We start from the raw sequence: 22895 nt of genomic DNA, 5'->3' as shown, positions 1-22895 counted from the left end.
CATTATTTTTTCCTGTTCATCTTAGCCAAAATGAGAGGTGTGAAGTGTTCTCAGAATTGTCTTAATTTGCATTTCTTTAATCAATGCATCTTTTAGTCTTAAAAGAGCTCCCTAAGAAACTGAAATCATTTTCTTGCCCAAGGGCATACAGCTACTATATATGACAGGCAGACTTGAACTCAACCCACAAACCCAAGGTTAGTTCTCTATCCATTATGCCACATTCCTTCTCAAGCATTAATGCAGAAGAGAAAAAATGAGTAAGAATGAAGGGACCAGAGAATACTGATAGAGACAGAGAACAAATGAAAAATTGTTCTGGCGTTTTATGGAGTAAGTTTCATTTATTTCAATGTAAAAGTTGTAAAGCAAGTTTAATTGATGGTAATGAAGTTCTATATTGTTCATAATAAATCATTTAAATAATTAGCTTTTGGAAAAGGTATGAGAATTGTAAAAAAAAAAAAAAAAAATGATCAATATCAACTTTCAAAGCTGACCAAACAAGGAATGTTTTACATGTATTTAACAACTTTACAAAACCATTCCCTCAATACTGTGATATTCTAATATATTTATTGTTAGTAATCTCCTAAAGCCAAAAGAAATGAATATAAAGCAACTAAAAGGATAAACTAAGTTAATGGGAAGATAGGAAGCTATAAAGCAGAAGAAAAAGGCTTTCCACAAAGAAGTATTTTAGTAATACATCTTTTACAAAAAGTGAGATAAACTTGGATTGACAGATATTTCACCCCTTTAATGAAAGAAGGGGTTGATAGATTTATGACTTTTGGGTAATGTAGTCACCCTCCACTAGTTCAATCTATGTTTTACCATACTTATATTTTAAAATATAAAGAGAAATTGTTTTGTGGACATTTATTTTACACTAATGATATCTATTACATTGTTTGATAGTAATATTTTAAGGATGGTGCTTAATTCAATAAGGGCTATGAATGCCTTCTCACTAAATTTAGAAGATCTCTAATTCTACCACTGAATTTTAGTCCCTAAACTCACCTTAGCATTCGCAGTATCAAAAATAGTTTCTACCAATAAGATGTCAACTCCACCATCTAGAAGTCCTCTGGCCTGCTCTTGGTAAGCTTCAACTAGTTCATCAAAGGCTGAAAAAATAGAAACCATACAAAGTACATCAGTTAACAAATATTTACTTAACACCCCCAGGTGAAGAGTACTGTACATTTGGTGAATCTCAAGAAAATACTTCTGCATGGGTGAACCATATATTTAAATTGCAGAGATCAAGGGCATCACTACTCTTTGCAAGTCACAGGCATGAGATGGCACAGAAACTAGCTATCCACTTTTGCAAACACAGAAAAGCAAATACAGGGTCCCCTGCATAACCTTTAGATGTACAGGAAAGATGACTAGAATTTGGAACTTGTTCTTCTGGCTACACAATAGATTTTATGCTTCATATAAAAAATAGTTTTTAATAAATCAATTAAGATCTGAGCATATAGGTAAAGCATAAGTACAACAAAGTCTGCCAGTGGTCAAGATGTACAATGAAAGTTCTGTAGACCACAGAGAAGCATAAAGTAATATCACAAGGATGTTAAGTTTGATCAGAATTATAAGGAAGGGCCCCTATAGGATGGAATATCACAAAGATGCTAGTTTGATCCCATATGATCAGAATTATAAAGGGGAAAGTCCCTATATAAGGTACTAAGATTATAAAATATAAGATATAAAATGTTCTGTCACCATATACCTGGGTCTGATTTCTTAGAAATTTCCTATAAAATTGGAAAGAGTTTGATGCAGCAGATATGAATCTTGGATATAACACTGATTGTGTGACTTAAGGTATTTAACTCCTCTTGCCTCAGTTTCTTCTTAACTAACAGGATTATTGTAAGGAAAGCACTTTGTAACATAAGAAAATTAATGATGTTAATAAGTGAAACTGATCAAGAGTCCAAACATTTCTTTTGCTCCACATGCTATAACAAAAGATTCTCCCTCTGCTCTTCATTCTGACAAGATAAGTATTTATTAAAACAAACTAATGAATAAATTCTATCAACTAGGTCCCAGGTAGGATGATAATTAAGAGCACCAGACCTAGAATCAGGAAGACTCACCTTCATGAGTTCAAAACTGGCCTCAAGACACTTATTACCTGTGTGACCCTGGGCAAGTCACTTCACCCGGTTTGCCTCAGTTTCCCCACATGTAAAAGGGACTGGAGGAGGAAACGGCAAAATCACAATTAGGGTCATAAAGACTTGGGCACAATTGAAACAACTAACAAAGATACCAAGACTAGCTTTTGCAACTGCACATGATATTTTCCTAAACCAATCCTGTTGCAATTACATCTTTTCCCAAGACGACCTAATAACAAACAATCTTTTATAAGTACCTACCTTTGGATAGCTCCTCAACCAAACCAGCCTACTAATTTTTACCAGTTCAAATTTCCTACCAAATTGCCTTTGGTCACCTGGAGAAATGATTCAAGTTTGACTTAAGATTCCCAAAGGCTGACGCCTCTACACACAAATCATTGAACTGCCAAAAGAGAAAGGCTAATATAAAGCTGAAGTGTACTGGCAAATTGCTGAGGGAGACTATAATAACTATCTGTCCTCACCATGTAACTTGCTCCAGTCATCTCTCTCTACTGGAAGCCTTGAAAATCTTAGCCAAATGGATAAAAAATAAATTCACCCAAAACAGTTAACTGTTAACAGTTAGCTGTTAACTTTTCAATCAACCTCAAAATCAATCTGAATGGGTAAGACAAAGATATAATTCAAAGAAACCACGTCTCTTGCTGGGGTCAAAAAAAAAGTTTTTTTAACCTCAAGACGAAGGAAGCATCTTTCTAAATAGTAGGATATCTGAAACAGATTTTATCATTTTTATGCATGTAAACTCAATCTGAGGGAAGACTGGGTTATGAATAAATACTTTTAATAATACTCTCTCCAATATTGACAATAAATCTTCTTAGGTTATATAAAACATCACTATAGCTAAGGCACCCCACATATAGGTTCAGGATAAAGTTGTTGGACTAGGAAAGCAGTTATATAGTCTTTAAACCCACAGTTTGACCTTGCCAACTCAAAAATCAGTATCTGTGCATTATTTCTTTTCCTTTGTTTGTTCTGTCACTTTCCCTGCCTTTATAAAAAGCTGACCCCCCTCCCCCCCCCAAAAAAAAAAGAGAGCGAGAGAGACAATGGGGCTTCCTTGAAAGTGACTTTCCTTCGGGTTAGCAGCTATATATGGAACCTAGATTGACATAACAAAAGACATAATCCCTGCCCTCAAAAGTTTTAAGCTTTAATGAGATAAAGCAATACAAAGATTTATATACCTAAGAGACATGAGTATACAAGCAGCTAATTCCAACCAGCAAAAACAGGTTCACTCCTATCCTTCCTCTTTTTCTATCTTCCGTAAGTAACAACAACTAGAAAGATATCAATTTCTTCAGGGCAAAGGTAGAATGGAATTTCAAAGAAACAATGCGCCAAATGAACAGGCCAAGATACAATTATGCTCCCAAAGACTGGCCTTAGACAAAGAAAAAACTAAAACTAATCAGGATAGAGAGAAGGTGGCAAAGAACACACAAAAAAAATTATATGCTACTCTTTTGGAAATAAGCCTAAAGGCATTTTTGGAATTAAACAGATGAATACCTTATCATTTGGGGCTAGCACAATTTGGACAGGGACAAGAAAAAGACCACAAAAAGAAAATAATCTCATTCTGGAATCATTTGGAAGGTTCTGTAGCCTTCACATAGGATGAACAACCATAATATCAGCACAATCCAAAAAAAAAAAAAAAAAAAAAGCAAGCTAGAATTTTTTAAGAAGTACTCACTGATGTTTCTGTAATCCGGTCTTTCCACAGAAGGGGACACAGAGAGGGTCTTATTGGTGGGACCCATGGACCCTGCTACAAATCTCTTAATCCCTTTGAAAACAGACAAAGAAAAAAAATGAATTTCAAGTTGTTCAATCAAACTGTGGAATTGCAATTGCCTGGTTATAAGTTAGCAGAACTTTACTCTAATCAGAATAACTCTATGTCATCACTGCTGTAGACCACATTGGTCATCATATAATCTTGAAGACTCCTTGTTGACTTTAAATAGAACAAGCATTTTTATAACCCAATAAATAGTACTTTCAGTGAATCAATCACCATTTACTAAGCACTTGGTATGTGCCAGATGAAATCCTTCCCTAGTCATCTTGAATGAACAATCAATACTCACTAAGCATCTACTATGTGATAATATTATACATTGTACTAAGCACAAAGGATACAAAAGGAGGCAAAAAATAGTACCTGCCCTTAGGGAGTTTTACAAACTAATGGTGAATACATCCAATAATTATCTCTGAATAACAGGCATCTTTGAAACTTAAGAAATTCAGGAATCATTGAACAACAAGATTTTAACAGATAGCTAGGTAAAAAGTCACAAATTTTTAACATTTATTAAAAATAAAAACCCTAAAACTAAAAAACAACAATAAAAATATGTATTACCATTCTTTTCTGAAGTTAATGCATGCATGCATACAAAGGAGAAAAAAAATCTCTTATTTCCCTCTCCTACGGTTGGATCAATATCCTGAACCTGTATGTTTGGGAGACCTGCTATATTACCATGAACTTTAGCATTATCATTCAGAAACAGTTCCCATAAATTGCCTCAGCTTTCATTAGTATGCTATGCATATAAACATTTCTCCTTTAAAAGCTCTCTTATGGTAGCAATCTAACAAATCTCAAGATTCTAGCCGACATGACCTATTTTTTTCCTCTATTCTTTTCCAATCGCCCCCATCCCTACTTCAAGCTGGTATCTAAATGTATTTGTGGCTGGCAGGGGTTTGCTTGGGGGCACTGCAGTATTTGATTACATTCGTCTATATGCACTGCAGCAGAGCCTTCAAGGACATCAAGTGACATAACATGAAGGCTATCCAAATCATATCTATATCCAGCCAAACAAATCACTGCGGGGGAAGAAGGGGAGGAGGCAGAGAAAACCAGAAAATGTCAAATAAAACATTCTAATGATAATCTAAATGGGAAGCTGCCATTCTGTCAGTCTGATAATGCCTTTCCAGAAACGAAGAGGGGGGGAAAAAAAACCAAAATCATTCTTTACATATAAGGAAGCCAAGGTCCTCGTTACAGAGTTACCATGTAATAGGACTGCAGATGCCAGGTCAAAGTGTCACAGAGAGCTAAAATGAATGAGAGAGAACCAGCTTACAGCCTAGTACAGAGAAGTAAGACAAAAGTGGGAGAAGAGAACGGAAGGGAAGTAATAAGCTAGAGTCCCTTACCTGTCTGAGAAGTTACATCATCAGCTGCCTTTCTAGCCACTTCTGCAGAACATTTATTCAGCCGATAAGCCTTAAAAAAAAAAAAATGGCAAAGGTTATTCTTCCCTGAATTTCTCCCCAATAGAGAAGCAAAGAGGCAAATAAAGGGATTATCACAAAAACATACTACATTAATTCTAATCCCAAGTAAGAAAGAATTGTCTCCCTTAAAGGAGCAATTCTATAAGAAACCTTCTCCAACTTACTCCTAATGGCTCCCTTCTGTTATTTCCTATTTATCCTACATGTAGCATGCTTTATTGATAGTTGTTTACATGTGGTTAGCTCCTTGAAGACAGGACTGACTTGCCTCTTTTTTGTTTTGTCAGAACAGTGTTCAACACATAGAAGATAATAAATATTTGACTAATGAACTGGTAAAAAATGCATACTATTCATTCCCCCACTTAACAGTATTTTATTTTTCTAATAGCATGTAAAGTTATTCAAAATCCAATTTTATAAGTTTTAAACAAAAGGGGAAAAACCATGAGAAAGATAAAAAAGTGATTATAATATACCATTAATAACTATACACAAGACTATTTCAAATCACTAATAAGAGAAACACAAATCAAAGCAGCTCTTCAATTTTAATTAGAAACCAGAAGACCGGTGAAGATGACAAAAGATGAGACTAGTCCATGTTTGAAAAACTGTGTAAAGATGATTACACTGCCACATTAATGACAGAACTATGAATTGATGCAACCAGTCTGAAAAGCAGACTGGAATTATACAAGTAATAACTAAAATGTCTAAATGTTTTATGGACAGTTGGAGGCACAATGAATATTGTTAGGGCTGGAGTCACTTATGTTCAAATCTGGTCTCAACTACTTACTAGCTATGTGACCACAAGCAAGTCACTTAATCCTGTTTGCCTCAAGTTTCTCATCTGTAAAATGAGCTGGAGAAGGAAATGGCAAACCACTGAAGTATCTCTGCCAAGAAAACCCAAATGAGATCACAAAGAGGCAGACAAGACTGAAAAAATAACTGGATGACAACAGAGTCCATATTGGAGTTAGATCATATCTTTAGCATTTATGTCCAGTTCTAGAAATCCCAGTTTAAGAAGGAAATCAATAAGCTTGAGAACATTCAGAGAAATGGTGAAAGGTTCGAAGTTCATAACCTATGAGAATTTATTTAAAAACTGGGTATGATAGCTTGCAGTAAAAATGTCTCTTAAACTATAATACAAAACAGTCATTCTTCAACACTATTGGTACTGATTTTAAAAAATCAACCAGTGAAACATACTAGGTACGAAACATAGAAGAAAAAAAAGTAGCTCTATAGTTTTCAATAAACTCAAAAACTACAACTACTGACAACAAGGATGTGTTCTTTAAAAAAAAAAATTAGGCAGCTAGGTGGCACAGTAGATAGAGCACCAGTCCTGAAGTCAGTAAGCCCTTTGTTCAAATCTGGCCTCAAACACTTAATACTTCCTAGCTGTGTGACCCTGGACAAGTCACTTAATTCCAACTGCCTCAGCAAATAATAACTTGACAAAACTAAAAAGCAGATTGGCAAAAAGCCAACTTTCCCACAACTTACTAAGATAACTTCTAGGAGAAGCTAGGTGGCTCTTAGAGCATTAGTCCTGGGGTCAGGAGGACCTGAGTTCAAATCCAACCTCAGATTGAAATCCAACTCCAGACAAGTCACTTTTCCTTGACTGACTCAAAAATAGAAAAAACTCTAAAAAGATATATGACTTAGATATAGATATAGATATAAGCTTAGATATAGATATAAGCAAAGGTCATAAATAAAACAGAAAAACAAGGAAGAAAATACCTATGAATAAAGAAAAAAAAATTTCCTCTAGTTAACTGTTTTTCCCTCCTAATTATAACTGCATTTAGCTTTTTTTATGCAAAAATTTTCCAGTTTTAACTTGGTGATTATTTGGTAATTAGTTGTTCATCTATTCATAAATGCAAATGGTATTATTTCTTTCCTTGATCTTCTAAATTGGTGGAGCCAATAGATACAGCCATTCTGGAAAGCAATTTGGAACCATTCCCAAAAAATTACTAATTTTTAAAAAAAAGAAAAAACATTTCAGGAGGAGACATGATATTTATGCTCAGATATTTGAAACATCATATAGAAAAATTAGATCTGATCTGATCTGCCACAAAGGGCAAAAAATATAATGGATAAAAGTTGCAGAAATGCAAAGTTAGGCTTGATGTAAAAACAAATTACTCCAACAAGCAGATTATCCAACAGTGCAGTGGGCTACTTTGGGATTTAATGATTCTTTTTCATTGGAAGTCTAAGCAAAGGCTGAATGATCACATGTTGAGTATACTATAATAAGAATAATTCTGGGAGATACTGCATTGAACATGATAGTTGTTTAGATCTCTTTCAACTCTGAAAATTTTTATAATTCTGTGAGTTAACTGATTAAACTTCACCAGTCTTAATTGCTCGAAGTTTTCTCTTACTCTGTCCCAGTCAAAGAATGAAGTATTCTGACTAATAGAGATTTGCCATTTAGGCTATGAGGAGGAAACACATAGATCTGCACTGGAATCTGGTGACCTGAATTCTAGTCACAGTACTGCCATTCACTAAGTGTGTGATTTTAATAAAGTCATTTGACTTCTCTGGGACTCTACAGGAGAAACTGACTATATAATCTCTAAGTTTCCTTCTCAAATATTCTGGCCATGAGATCCTAAAATATATCTGGTCCATGAGATACTCAGACTATGAAACAAGTTTTCAGATAGGGGTTAAACTAAATAATAAATAAGACCTAAAACAAAAGATTCTATAGAACAAATATCCTATTTCTTTGAAAATCATAGCACCTTAAAATGGACTAATAAAATTATGCTGAACATAATTTAAGCATGGCAATCCAGAAAGAACTTTATAATTCTGTAATATCTCACTGTCATCATCTTAAGCATTAATTATCATTATGTAAGCAAAATGCTTCCTTTTCAGAATTTTTCAGTACAGAATCAGTTAGATCAGCTTTTAACATACATTTGATTTCTAACTCTAAACAAGGAGTATATATGGGCGTCTTTTAAAACGCTGAATAAGGAATGCCAAAGTATTACTGATTCTGCTTTCAATTCAACACAAATTTTCTAGGAGAAAAAAGCACTGAGGTGTGCCTCAGTAAAACTGGAAGCAGTGAAGCAAGAAGCTGCTTAAAAGAAATCATGTTAGCCTCCAAATACTAAAGATAGTTCACCAAACTCCAGCACACATGGTGCCTATCACATAATAAGCATTCCTTTCACTTCATTATCACTTGCCCATAAAGGAAGCCTACTGAAAATTAATGGGTACAGAGCAAAATAATTAGAACCAAGAGAAAAATATACCCCATGACCACAAGAATCCAAGGAAAACAATCCAAAAAGAAATCAGAACTATATGTAATAACCTGTCCTGATTCCAAAGTGCTGGTAAAGCACACCTTCTTCCTCAAGCAGAAAGGTAGGAAACTATGGGTTTGGAATAGAGGATATTCACCCATAATTGTTTTGCTTAAAGATGCTTCTTTGTTACAAAGGAGGATTCTAATAAGAGGAGATGGAGTTACCGGGAAATGGGACTACTGTTTGGGGGGGGGGGGGGCGGGGGGGGGGGGGGAAGGGGTAAGGAAGGAAGCATAACATTACTTTTTGAAGTAAAAAATAGAACTGGAAACAAAGTATCTGCCCTTCAATTGAGGAATGCCTAAACATGATCATATGAATGGAATATAACTGCACTATGTAACAAATGATTGACTATAAAGAACATGAAAGTATAGGAAGAATCTAAACTGATGCAAATTGAAGCAAACAAAACTAGGAAAACAATATAAACAATGACTATCACGATGTTAATTTAAAAAAACAAAATTCATGCCATTGAACACTGGAATTATAATGGTCAAGTTTGAACCATTGAGAAGGAAAAATGGTACCTACCTCCCCACTATTCTGAAGTGAAAGAAAATGAATGTGGAACACTAAATATAGTCAATGTGTTGATTAACTTTTGCTAGACTGCTTTTCCAGCTTCTTTCAAACTTTTTTGTTCTGTTACAAGGGATGGTACTGAGGAAATCACGACAAGATGGAAGAGAAGCAGGAAAGAATACAGCCAAACTCTGCCTAACCTGTCCAATGCTTCCAAAGAGATCTAAAAGAAATATATCAGAATTCTGGTCATGAAATCCAAGGGAAAAAATGATAGAGAATCATTTTGCCAGTTGGCATAGGGAGTGATGGGGAGGTCTTCAGACACTAGAGATGGGGTCTAACCAGGAACAGCTGCATCAAGCACTCAAGTCAGGGAACAAGAAGTACCAAATGCAGCAATGAGGGATCCACCTTGGATAGAGTGCAGGAATAAATACCCAACTAACAGCTCTGCTGCTTACTATCCAATTCCCAGTCAAAATTCCAAGGCTGACTGAGAAGGCAATTTGGGCCCATGGTATATTTCCAGGATGAAGCACAGTCTTGAATCCTAAAATGTGGACCAAGCATTTCACAAGCAGCAGCTGTGTGATTCTGATCCCAGAAACAGAACAGGGTCTCAGTTCCAGCCCCCAATATAGTCTGAAATCTACAGGGGAATAACCAGGTTAGGAAATCTCTAACTAAAGGAGAACATGGAGTTTTGTCAACCTCAACCTACAGAGCTCTGAAGTAGGCTATTCACTGGAATTTCAAAAAGCAAGCCCATAGATGTATTTCTCAGATATAAGTACAGGATCAAGACTGAAGAGCTCAGATCAGGAAAGTAGAAATTAAGATTATGCTCTAGGATGAGTCCACTTTAGGAGAAATGAAAGACCAAGGTATCTCTGAAAGTCTAAAATAATTCAACCGTCAATACCCCAAGAAAGCAGGAGCAAGAACAATCTAGAAATTCCCCCCAAGGACTATACAGAACCCAGCCCTACCATCAAGTCCAAAAAGTGAGGAAGCAACCTGGAAAAATAATCAAACCATCACAAAAAAAAAAAGATTCTTACAATAAAAATTTTTTTATCATAACAGGGACAATATCAAGATAAAAGGCTCAAACTTTTAAGTTTAAATTCTAAAACCCAATATTTCAAAGAAAAACATCTTGAGCAAAAGTTCAACTAGAATTCCTTGAAGAAATAAAGCACGAGTTTTAAAACATCTGTATATAAAATGAGAAAGCTGGAGTGATAAAATGCAAAAGAAATGAGAGCTATGGAGAAAGGAAAGGAAAAATTTGCAGCTTGTACAAAAGGCATAAAACCAAAAAACAAACTCCCTGGAAAGTAAAATAGACGAAATAAAAGGAACCAGAAGAAATATTAAAACAAAGTCAAAAGACCAAAAAAAAAAAAAAAAAAAAAGGAAAAAAAAAAGATCTCAAAGCAAAAATAACTAACCTGGAAAAGAGACTACAAAAAACTTGGGACTCCAACATTCCAAAAGGCAAAGGATACAGGCTTACAACCAAGAACAACACCCAGCAAAACTGAATAAAATTAAGCAACTTGACAATAATTAACAAGTTAATGTTTCAAAATAATGTAATAGAGTACAATAGCGACTAGAAATCAAGAAGCACAAAGAATTTTTTAAAATAGTCAGAGTAGAAGCAAGACTAATAAGAGAAGTCCTCCTGGAAAAGAGCCTGACCTTTGGCAGATATCTGGGAAAGGTGGCATTTGGACATGAATCTTTTGGGACTATCATTTGTAATAACATGTGGAAGAGACAAATTTCTACCCTTGAGTCATTACTTAGCCAAAAACTACAGGGAGAAAAAGGACTTTTAAACAAATAGAGGACTTCAAGTATTTCTGATGAAAAGACTAGAGTCCCATCAAAACTTTACAGTGTAATCACAAGAGTCAACAGAAATGCAAAAATGGTAAATACAAGTGAACAATTATAAGAGAGTTTTCATTTCAATTTTCTAGGAGAAGACTCATCACCATGGATCACAGAGGAATTCTAGTTAAAAAGAAGATCTCTGAGAGTGATTCTGTTATGTTTTGATGATTTTGCTGTTTTGTTTGTTCTACATTCTGGAAAATAACCATGGATTGGATTTAAGTGACAGAAAGCTGGGCAAGGTCACTAGTCTCCTTTTCTCTTCCAGAGCCTGAGGATTCAGTGGCCAGATAAAGATCAGGACAACTGGAGATGGCCCTGGGTGCAATGGGAAATACTGGCTTTTTTAAGCTAAGGTCTTTAACAGATCTCAGTTTGACTGAGACAACCACCCATTCAGTGAATAAAACTAGCTAAGTTCATGATCTTGAGAAAATGGAAGAGGAATTCTGTACACTATAGGGAGGAAAGGGAGAGGAATAATTAAGAACACAAATATAAGTCGATACAAATAGAAAGAAAGAGGTGGGGGAAATGATAGAAACTTAAACCTCATTCTCATCTCAACTTATCAAGAAAAAATAGAGAGAGAAAGAGTTGGGTACAGAAATCTATTTCATTCAACAGGGAAAGAAGGAAAAGGGGGGGGGGGAGAGAAGAAGCTAGATGCAAAAGAGGAAGGTTAAACGAGGGAATAAATCAAAGCAAAACTATATAGATACACAAAAACATTTCTAGCTGCTCTATTCATGGTGGCCAAGAACTGGAAGTGAGGGAATGCCCATCAAACTGGGGAATGGTTGAACAATTGCTGATAAGATGTACAAGATGAAATAATACTGTGTTGTAAGAAATAATGAAATATCATATTTCAAAGAAACCTGAGAAAATTTGTATGATGAATAATGAAATAAGCAGAACCAAGAGAATAATTTATACAATAATAATATGATAAAGACAATTTGGAAAGATTTAGTAACTTTAAGACTTAGAATAACTTAGTAACCAACCTTGATTCCACAAGACTCATGATAAAAACACATATAATTCACTTCATAGTTTAAAATATGATGGATTCAGAGTGGGACATGGCCAGTACAAGAATTTATTTTGCTTGACTATGCATATTTGTGATAGTGTTTTTATTTTTTTCTTTCTCAATGAAGAGAGAAGGTAGGAAGGAAATAAGGTAACTTTCTATACATTCAAAAAAGAAAAACTTTAATGATGGTTTTCTGGAAGCAAACAGATACATTTGGAAATTTAAGTGATATAAAAGATACTTTGAAAATTAAGATGACACACCTGTCAGATTGGCTAAGATGACAGGAAAAAATAATGATGATTGTTGGAGGGGATGCGGGAAAACTGGGACATTGATGCATTGTTGGTGGAGTTGTGAACGAATCCAACCATTTTGGAGAGTAGTTTGGAACTATGCTCAAAAAGTTATCAAACTGTGCATACCCTTTGATCCAGCAGTGTTACTACTGGGATTATATCCCAAAGAGATTATAAAGAAGGGAAAAGGACCTGTATGTGCACGAATGTTTGTGGCAGCCCTTTTTGTAGTAGCTAAAAACTGGAAACTGAATGGATGTCCATCAGTTGGAGAATGGCTGAATAAATTGTGGTATATGAATATTATGGAATATTACTGTTCTGTAAGAAATGACCAACAGGATGATTTCAGAAAGGCCTGGAGAGACTTACACGAACTGATGCTGAGTGAAATGAGCAGGACCAGGAGATCATTATATACTTCAACAACAATAACTATATGATGACCAGTTCTGATGGACCAGGCCATCCTCAGCAACGAGATCAACCAAATCATTTCTAATGGAGCAGTAATGAACTGAACTAGCTATGCCCAGAAAAAGAACTCTGGGAGATGACTAAAAACCATTACATTGTTCCCAATCCCTATATTTATGCCCACCTGCATTTTTGATTTCCTTCACAAGCTAATTGTAATATTTCAGAGTCTGATTCTTTTTGTACAGCAAAATAACGTTTTGGTCATGTATACTTATTGTGTATCTAAGTTATATTTTAATGTATTTAACATCTACTGGTCATCCTGTCATCTGGGGGAGGGGGTGGGGGGATAAGAGATGAAAAATTGGAACAAGAGGTTTGGCAATTGTTAATGCTGTAAAGTTACCCATGTATATATCCTGTAAATAAAAGGCTATTAAATAAAAATTTAAAAAATAAATAAATAAATAAAAATTAAGGTGACATAAAAACAAAAGAATTTTTAAATTTATGAAGCAATACACATTTTTAAAAAAAGAAGAAAATGAATTGCCATCCTCCAAAGGAGAAGAGATACAATCAGTACAGCATCGTAACTTAGTAAGCAGCTCAGCTAGAAAGTAACATAAAATTCTCACCAAGTGTTCAAGGCCATAGTCAGCCTGGGCAACCCAAGTGCTGCTAAAAGTATTTGTTTCAATAATATCTGCTCCAGCCATCAAGTACTCCTGTAAAAAAGAAACAACAATGGGGAAGTTAACAAGCATTTATCAATCTATCTCTAACCAACTATTACTGAGTAACTATTGTATACCAGGGCCCTGTGCAAACGATAAAACACTAACATAGTCCCTGTGCTCAAAAAGTTCATTACTCAACTGGTAAAACAAGAAACAAGTAGAGAACCTCAACTAAAATTTTAAAATGCTGTTATACGATATAAAGGTACAACTGGATTAGAAACACAGCAAGACATACTCAAAAAGAGGCTGGACAGAAAGTGAGCCAATGAAAGAAGGCTTTTCCCCAAAAAAATGTTTTGACTAGTATGACTGGGCATGATTTCATTTGGGCAGGGATCTTTTCACAGATCTGTGATAAAAACATGGAAAAGTAACCCTCTTCTCCCCTTCAATTACTTCAATTACAAGAATGAATGTAATTCCCTCATGGTTTAGGATATACAGCTCTGTATAATAAGGATATTCAATAATAGAATGAACACAAAGAACCTTGAAACTATAGTAACCATGACCCATCAATTCTACCTCCACAAAATCTTATCAAACCCATCCCTTGATTCTCTTCCCATGACAATCAGTTGAGAGCAGGCTGTTTTGTTTCACTTTTCTCACTTCCACACTCTTTATCTTTCACACCAAGATAATCTTCCCTACACACAGATCTGATCAGTCAGCTAGTTCTCTGGTCAAAAACTTTTAATGGCTCTCTGCTGCTTCCCAAATAAAGTTCAAACTCATCTACTAGGTCCTAAAGAACCTCCAGGATCTTGAGCCACCCCCAACTTATGAAACTTGTATTTTTATCACTCTCCTCCAGCCATCTACATTCCAGTCAATATGGACAATTCTCTGCCCCTCTGAACACACAATTCACCCAGAAAGATTTCCATGTCCTGGTTCAGACTATTCCCTCTGCTTGGAATGCCCTCCCTCTTCTCCTTTTCTCTATTAATTCCTAAATATCCTTAAAAGCCCAATTCATCGGAATCTTCCTATAGAAAGTCACCCCTGATCCTCTAGTTAGTAATCTTATAACATTTCTATCTCCCTAATGCATATATCATATTATACATACTGGCTACCTGTGAAAAGTTCTTAATGGCTTATTAGACTAAATGTTTCCAAAAGGCAAGGATTACAGTTTTATCTCCCATTTTTTTTCTCTTGCAACATTCTGAAGAGAATAAATATTTAAAAGATATTTGCTGTATTGTATTATACAATACCTTATGGATCTTGCAAATAATATCAGGCTGCGTTATACTTAAGAGATCATTGTTGCCTTTCAAAGGTTTGGCATGGTTTTTCAAGTCCTGTCCTCTGAAGTCCTCTTCAGACAATGTATACCTCTGGATCATGGTCCCCATACCACCATCCAATACCATGATCTTCTCCTTCAAAATGGCTTCAATATCATTCTTCAGAATTCTTTTTCCTGCTTAAAAAAAAAATATGAATAATTAAAACCAAACATTTTTTTTTGTTTGGTTAAACATTTATAATTCTTCTAAATATATTTCCATATTCATCATACTGCAAAAGAAAAATCAGATAAAAAGAGGATAAAACAATGAGAAAAAAAAAAACAAGCAAACAGATGACAATAAAAAAAGTCAAAGTACTATGCTGTGATCCACATTCAGTCACCATAGTCCTCTCTCTGGATGCAATGGCTCTTTCTATTACAACTCTTATTGAAATTGCTTTGACCTCATTGTTGAAAAAAGCCAAGTGCATCACAGTGGATTGTCACTAATCTCAACATTCATTTTTGTAGGATTTTGAGTTCCATATTTTTCTCCCTTCTTACTTTTCCCTTTCCCTCCCCAAACCAGCAAGCAATTTTGATATAGGTTATACATGATCTGGATCTGGATCTGGATTCATGTGACCAGATATAGATCAGACCTGGAGATGGCCCAGGATGCAGTGAGAGACCTTGAACTTTTTAAGCTAAATTCTTTTAACAGGTCTCCCTTTGACTGAAGTAACACACATTCAGTAATTAAGGCTTATTGAGAAAGAAAAGAGGCAAACAATGGCCTTTTTGACCAAGTCAAATAAGTAAACAAATGGGTGAGAAAGTAAATAGAAATCAATCTAGGAGGGGAAAACTCAAATTTCAGGTCAAAACAACAATTGCCATTTACATTCAATCTAGGTCAAATTAAGGCCAAGAACTGAAACAGTAGAAATATGCAGGTAAGAGAACAATAAGAGAAAAATATACATAACACTATTAAAGACAACAACCTAAAGAAAGCCTTAAGGACTTAGATCTTTGCAGAAATAAGTAGGCTACAGAAGATCAAAGCAGGATACAACTCATAGGTTTGGAAATAGGTAATTTATTTTGTTGATTAGGGATCAGTTACAAGGTGTTGCTTTACTTTTTTCTTATGGGGTTGTGATTAAAAATAAATGCTTATTAATAAAAAAAATTAAAATGTTTTAAAAATAGAATCAACTTATTTTAAACCTCAAACCATGTACTACCTTTGTGAATTTGTCTTATCATAATTTTGAGCTGTCTCATTCCTGAACTTATTTTCTGTGTAATGACATAAATTATATGGGGCAGCAGAGGTGTTAAGAGTGGTTAGGGCCTTAAGTCAGGAAGAGCTGAATTCAAATTTGATCTCAGTTCACTTACTGTGTAAACCTGAGCAAGTCAATTAATTCTGTTTGCCTCAGTTTCCTCCACTATAAAATAAGCTGGAGAAAAAGATGGCAAAGCACTCCAGTATATTTGCCAAGAAAACTCCAAATGGGGTCACCAAAGAGTAGGACAGGAAAAAAAGAATTTTTTTGAAATGAATGCAAGGGATAATATGTTGTAAAAAAATTACCCTGATTTCTTTGACAAAGAGACCTAATTCAGTTTCAATTGATCAATGATGGACAGAAGCAGCTACACCCAAAGAAAAAAACACTGGGAAATGAATGTAAACTGTTTGCATTTTTGTTTTTCTTCCCGGGTTATTTCTACCTTCTGAATCCAATTCTCCCTGAGCAACAAGAAAACTGTTTGGATCTACACACATACATTGTATCTAGGATATACTAGGACATATTCAACATATATAGGACTGCTTGCCATCTAGGGGAGGGGGTGGAGGGTGGGAGGGAAAAATCAGAACAGAAGTGAGTGCAAGGGATAATGTAAAAAAAAAAATTTACCCTGGCATGGATTCTGTCAATAAAAAGTTAAGAAAAAATAAATAAATAAATTCAAAAAAATAAAAAAAATAATAAATAAATAAATAAATAAATAAATTACCCTGGCATGGATTCTGTCAATAAAAAGTTACTATTAAAAAAAAAAGTGAGTGCAAGTGATAATGTTGTAAAAAATTACCCTGGCATGGGTTCTATCAACAAAAAGTTATAATAAAAAAAAAAAAAGAAAAGAAAAAGAAAATTAATGCAAACTGCAAAAAAAAAAAAAAATCATTCCGTTGACTTCAGCACCCTGGATCTCATTCTCCACTCACACATTCCTATTCCAAACTAAGGATCCATAAGACTACTAGAGAAAGTGAGGTAGAAATCTAACCCTGGAGGAAATTAACATTTTGGGATCTCAACCCCATTAGGATAACAAAGATTTAAATTTAATGTTGTTTAAAATGGGGTGTTTCATGCAAAGGTCAATGTTGAAAACTCTTTTCCTGTATTAGGAAAAAAATAAAATACTAATTAAAAAACAAAAAGATAAAAAGTAAAAACTTAAAAAAAAGGGGGGGGGGAAGGAAGGTGTTACAAGCCTTATTGCTGTTTCAAACAGGCTTCAAACTCACTAATTCTTCTGAACTTACGTAATTATGAGGTATGCAAAGCATTTGATCAATATTACCTCATTTTTATCCTCACAACAATTCAATTCAAAAATTTATTAAGCAACTACAATGTGCAAGGCAAGGAATAATATAACTCTGGAAGAAATACTATGATCCCCATTTTACAGATGAGGATGCTGAGTTTGAGGAATCGCCTAGGTTCATATACTGTTCTGCCGAATTGAACTCTATGCCCAAGACGTGTCCCAGGCTCCACCGACAGACTCAGTGGCTGGCTCCCCGACTCTCTCAAACGGGTAACCTTTCTAAAACGATCCTTCTTCTGCCTCTGAACTTAGAATAAATCACACTAAGTACTCGTATCAATAAATCTCAGTTTTCCCTAAAACAGACTCTCTCTCCCACCAGCTTTCAGATATTTCAGAATTTGTGGAAGAAAGTGAGAAAGAAAAAAGAAGGATCTAGACAACACGACCCCCCCCCCAAAAAAAATCATCATCATCATCATCATCATCATCATCGGTAGTTTCTACCCGTGGCCCTCCCAGGCTGCCTGTAGGCGGCGCTCTGCCAGCCTGGGAACGTTCCAAACCCTAGTGACGCAATTATGACTCCGGGAAGAAACAAACACAGGCGGGCCCCAGCTCCCTTTCAATTACCCGGCGGCCGCGGTTCTTCCAGAGTGGGCGGCATGGTGCACGCTCCGCCGCGCCTCGGGCCACAGACTCGAAGAAAGGCGGGAGAACGGGAAGCAAAGACTTTTCCTAGACTGAGGCAGAGGCCGGGGCCAGCAAACCATAGACGGTTCTGGAAGAAAGGACACGAGAGGGGCTTAATCTCCCTTTTCAAACCAAAGCAGCCAGGCTCCCAGACCCTCGGCCTTAAACCCCGCCCGTCCCAAGCCTTACCGGACCCCGCGCTGTCCAAGATGCCAACGTCCTGCAGCGGGTGGAACTGGGCAAGCGGCCGCGGAGAGGCAGGAGGGGTCCGGCCCGAGGCTGCGTTTGCCACAGGCTCCTCCCGTCCCACGTGCCGGAGGGAGAAAACGGCTGCCGCTCCTCCTCCCACGCCCGCGGCTCCGCGTGACCCCCGAGGGCGCGCAGGTTAGTGCCCAGGGCACAGAGTCTGCGTGCACCTTAGGGATTTATCCTCGGGACCGAAATCCCCGGGAGCTTCGGAGATCACACACACGCCCCCCAACCCGTCCTATTGGATCCCTGAGGCAAGCCAACCTCCGAAAGAGCAAGGGCCTGCCCCCACTTCCCTGTGATTGGTGACTGACGTAGCGTCTCACGGATTGGCTCACTGTGAACCAATCAGTAGTGAGCCGGGAGCCCCTCGGATCTCTGGGAAATGTAGTTCGTTTAGAGTCCGCCTTATAGACCGGGCCCTTTTTCCAAATCAGCTGTAGATTAGACAAAAACTATTTTTATCTTTCTGTTTGTTCACCTGTTCAAGCGGGGTGTGCTGGAGCTCGCTCGTCCTTGCTCCCAAGAGCCAGTCATTAGTATTTAGAACTTTGGAAGTGATGAAAGGCTCCAATTCAGAACCTGTTCTGAATTTAATTTAATTATTAAAATTTAATCAATTTTAATTAATTAATTTTAATTTACATTAATTCATTTTAATTTACATTAAATTAAATTTTACATTACATTTTACATTAAATTACATTTACATTAAATTTACATTTACATTAAATTAAAATTTTAATTTAATTTTACATTTAATTTAATTTTACTTAATTTAATTTAATGTTAAAATTTAACAATACATATTTAACTTAGGTACGTTTTTGAGGGAGGAGAGCCAGTTGCTAAATTTTCAAAGCAAATGTTTGAAATTGGGAAAGGCTATAAATCAGGGCTAGTGCTGTTGATTAACAGTGACAGAGAAAAATATTAATGATACAGACCTTGGGCAAATCTGGATGTTAAGGAGGATTAAAAGATATGAAAGGTGGAATGTGAAACAGGGCTGGGGGTAGGTAGGTAGATATTCTAAGCCAAAGGAAAGAAACCACAGATTTCAAGATTTAGATGTGAGGAGATAATACATTAGAGTCTCCTTTGCTAGATCTTCATTCAGGTTGCAAACACTAGTGTTGGGTATCCCCAAGGATTCTGTCCTGGAACTTCTTCCCTTCTCCTTCCATGTTGATTCACTGGGGGGATCTAAGCAGCTCATCTTCCTTTCTATTATTGCTACTGGTACTCTCCAGAACTTTCACTGATTGAATTATCATCTCTTAAATAGATGATTCTCAGATCTACTTACCTAGCCTTGATCTACTTTCTTCTAATTGTCAAGCTATCATTTCCAACTGCCTATTAGTGAACTCATCTTTCCCTTCCAAATGCTTTCCTCTTTCTAGTTTCTCTATTACTATCCAGGGCACCATCATCCTTCCCATCAGTCAGGTTCAAAATCGGGTGTCATCCTTGACTCCTCATTCTAGCTGCCCCTACCTCCCATATCCAATTTGTTGACAAGTCTTGTCAATTCTATCTTCTTAAACATCTATCTTATATGCCCCCTTCTAAACTTTGACACTGCTACCCTCTTGACCCTCATCACCTAAAATCTGGACTATTGCTACAGACTGTTAATTAATCTGCCTCAACTTTCCCCACTCCAGTACATCCTTTAATCAATTCTCAAAATTTTTTTGTTTTTGTTTATTCATGTCCAACTCTTCATGATCATTTAAGGTTTTGTTGGCAAATACTGTAATGCCGGAGAAACTGAGGCAGGATAGAGATTAGAGAACAATTTAATTATCTAATGGAGAGATTTACTGGGACCAAATGGATCCATGGTTGGGTCCCAGAGCTGAGTGAGACTATCGTCTCAAAGAATCCAGCAGTGAATGTCAGATATAAGAATCTTTTATAGGGTAACAAGAACAATGACATAATGGGGGAGGTACGTGGATGGGGATGACCTAATGGAGGGAGGCACCTAGGATGACATAAGGAGAGGTACTGGAGAGGCTCCTGATATTCTAATGATGTCTAAAATGGATAAAGACCTTTATCCCATCAAACATTAAGAGGGAATGATTATAACCTGAGGCAGAATAATTGAATACAACAATTTAGGGAAACTGGGTCAGGACATTAAAAGAGAACTATGGCACAACATTATACACACTCTTTCTCTCTTCTGACTATTTAAATCATTGAATTACCTTCCTCTAGAAGGTCTTAGCACCACAATTTTGACCAATCCTATCTTAAGTAAATAAACCAAATAAAAATCAAAATAAAGCTAGAACAATGCAAGGACTTATGGCAAGGACAAGTCTCTCCCTGATAACCCCAGAGTTAATCAGCAATACACAAAGCTACTTGTTGCAGTCATGTTAGGTCCTCTGCAGTTGGGGAGCTATGAACAGTTCACTGTGAGTTAGGTCTGTGGTCATTTGTGCATGACTCAGCTTCCTCTTACAGAGTAGCAGGGCTCAAGACAGTCATGCTGCCCATTCAGTGGGGCAACCCACTCCAGGGGAGAAAGGTGAGGCTTGGAGTAGCTGTCCCCTATCAGAGGAACAGACAGGGTTGCAGAAAGGATCAGAGTTCTGAGCAGATTATGCAGTTAGACCAAAGCAGGCAAACCCTGAACTTTTAGAGACCCGATATCAAACTGCTGCAAAGTCCTTTTAAGTACGCTGAAATACTAATTAAGGAACTGGGGTTCAGGAGTAGAGAAACAGATCAGAGAGATTACCAGTTCCAGGACAGGTATCTGATTTCTGGTCGTTTCTAAAAAATAATCCCAAAAACTGAGTCTGCCAGGGCAATTCAACAGAATAAGGGGTTCCAAGGTTAAATCATAACCAGCACATCATAGTCCAGTAAATTTAAGCAAGGAGTAAAAAAATGAAAAGGACTGTTTAAAGGATTTCCAATTAAATCTGAACTAGTAAGATGGGGGTGGGAGAGCAGAAATACCTAAGAAAATACACCAATTTCCCCAATTTCCCACTTTTTTTTTCTCATGGAAAGGAATTATCAAATAGCCATCCCACATATATGTAACAGACTAAAAATCCCTCAAACATAACAGCAATAGTTACACAAGTTTAACAATTTCCATCCCAAGTCTTAAACATAGTAATACAGTTAAAATTTTAATGATTCAACCATTTTCCCACTCCCCCATATCAGTCCAAATTAAATCAGGATCAGGGGCGGATGGTTTTCTCAAAAGCTGCTTCCTGCTAAAGATGGGTGGAGATGCTCAGTCCAGGGAGGGGGCGTGCTGACAAACCTTTATGTAGGTCCCAAAAGCAAGTCAATATATCTATAATTTGACCAAATCTAGAAACAAAAATCTAACAAAGAGTAGTCCAAGATAGAAAGACTGGTCCAGAAGGTCTGCTACAAGATGTGGCCTCTCATTAGTAATAAACCTTAAAAAAAACTTGAATATCCAGACACAATATCTAGTAACAAATAGATGACCAGATTAAATACTTATTTGCTCAAGTATTTAGGATATAATGATTGCAGATAACCAGATTGAAAACAGCAAGGTATGGCAATTGAATTGTATTAACAGTTTCTTATTGACCATTGCTCTGATTATAAAAATCAGTTACAGGAGGAAAAAATGCAGTGAGATATTAACTACAAACTCAAGAAATTTTACCTCCAATAACAAATCCCATTAACCAAAGTTTCAGATAAATCCTAAACATATATTTACCATAATGTTATATTTATACAAATCAGTTTGCTACTTTTAGCCAAAATCAGGGGGCTACAACTTGATTTTTAAAAAAAAAGTCTGGAACAGGTTAGAGGGAGGGGGGAAGGGAAGAATTCCACGTGGCCCCTCTTCCCCCCACTCCACCTCCAAGAGGCAGGAGGGAGGGGAGGTGAACTAACCTGAACTCTAGGCTAACTAGATGCTCCATAGAAGTAGCAGAGAGCAGTGGGGGGTGAGTTTAATTTTTACCTTTGAAGACAAAAGATCTATACCCCACCAAACCTTTAAAGTAGCAGAAAGCAGTGGGGGTGGGGAGGGAAGATTCCATAAACCTACATGTCCAGCAGAGCTAAAAGCGTAACTTACAGTGTTATAGGGAACAAACTTTGAACCATAATACAGCTTTAAATTCCAATATAAAATTGCTTTTCCTATCATATTTCAATAATGAAACAGCATAGTTTCTTACTCTCCCTCTGGCCCCATGTGGCCATTATTCCCAATGGACTTCTCCTAAGCTCCAGAGTTGAAGCCTTCAGAAAAGTCAGATCCTTTTTGCTACATACTTTACCTAATTAGAGGCACATGACTCCTTCCAGGCAAGTAAAAAGAACT

The 22895-nt window shown here is 36.5% G+C and overlaps 1 protein-coding gene across 2 annotated transcripts in view; it reads right to left on the bottom strand.

Annotated features, from left to right (window-relative positions):
- The window catches only part of MTR (5-methyltetrahydrofolate-homocysteine methyltransferase), a 114043-nt gene extending 95236 nt beyond the window's left edge, over nucleotides 1-18807 (bottom strand). Inside the window, exons 1-7 of one of the 2 annotated variants that reach the window (XM_012547946.3) lie at nucleotides 18476-18807; nucleotides 18227-18374; nucleotides 14994-15202; nucleotides 13663-13752; nucleotides 5367-5436; nucleotides 3883-3975; nucleotides 1027-1133 (exon numbers count right to left, since the gene is read on the bottom strand). In XM_012547946.3, coding sequence (XP_012403400.1) covers nucleotides 1027-1133; nucleotides 3883-3975; nucleotides 5367-5436; nucleotides 13663-13752; nucleotides 14994-15202; nucleotides 18227-18260 — 603 coding nt within the window. In that variant the 5' untranslated portion in view covers nucleotides 18261-18374; nucleotides 18476-18807. Of the gene's footprint in view, nucleotides 1-1026; nucleotides 1134-3882; nucleotides 3976-5366; nucleotides 5437-13662; nucleotides 13753-14993; nucleotides 15206-18226; nucleotides 18375-18475 lie in introns of both variants that reach the window. The other variant, XM_023502056.2, reaches the window with a different exon arrangement.
- Between the last annotated feature and the right edge of the window lie 4088 nt (nucleotides 18808-22895).

This window comes from Sarcophilus harrisii, chromosome 4 (assembly GCF_902635505.1).
Source record: "Sarcophilus harrisii chromosome 4, mSarHar1.11, whole genome shotgun sequence".
NCBI lineage: Eukaryota > Metazoa > Chordata > Mammalia > Dasyuromorphia > Dasyuridae > Sarcophilus > Sarcophilus harrisii.
Note: the sequence above shows the minus strand (reverse complement) of the source record. Positions and strands in the feature narration are given on the sequence as shown.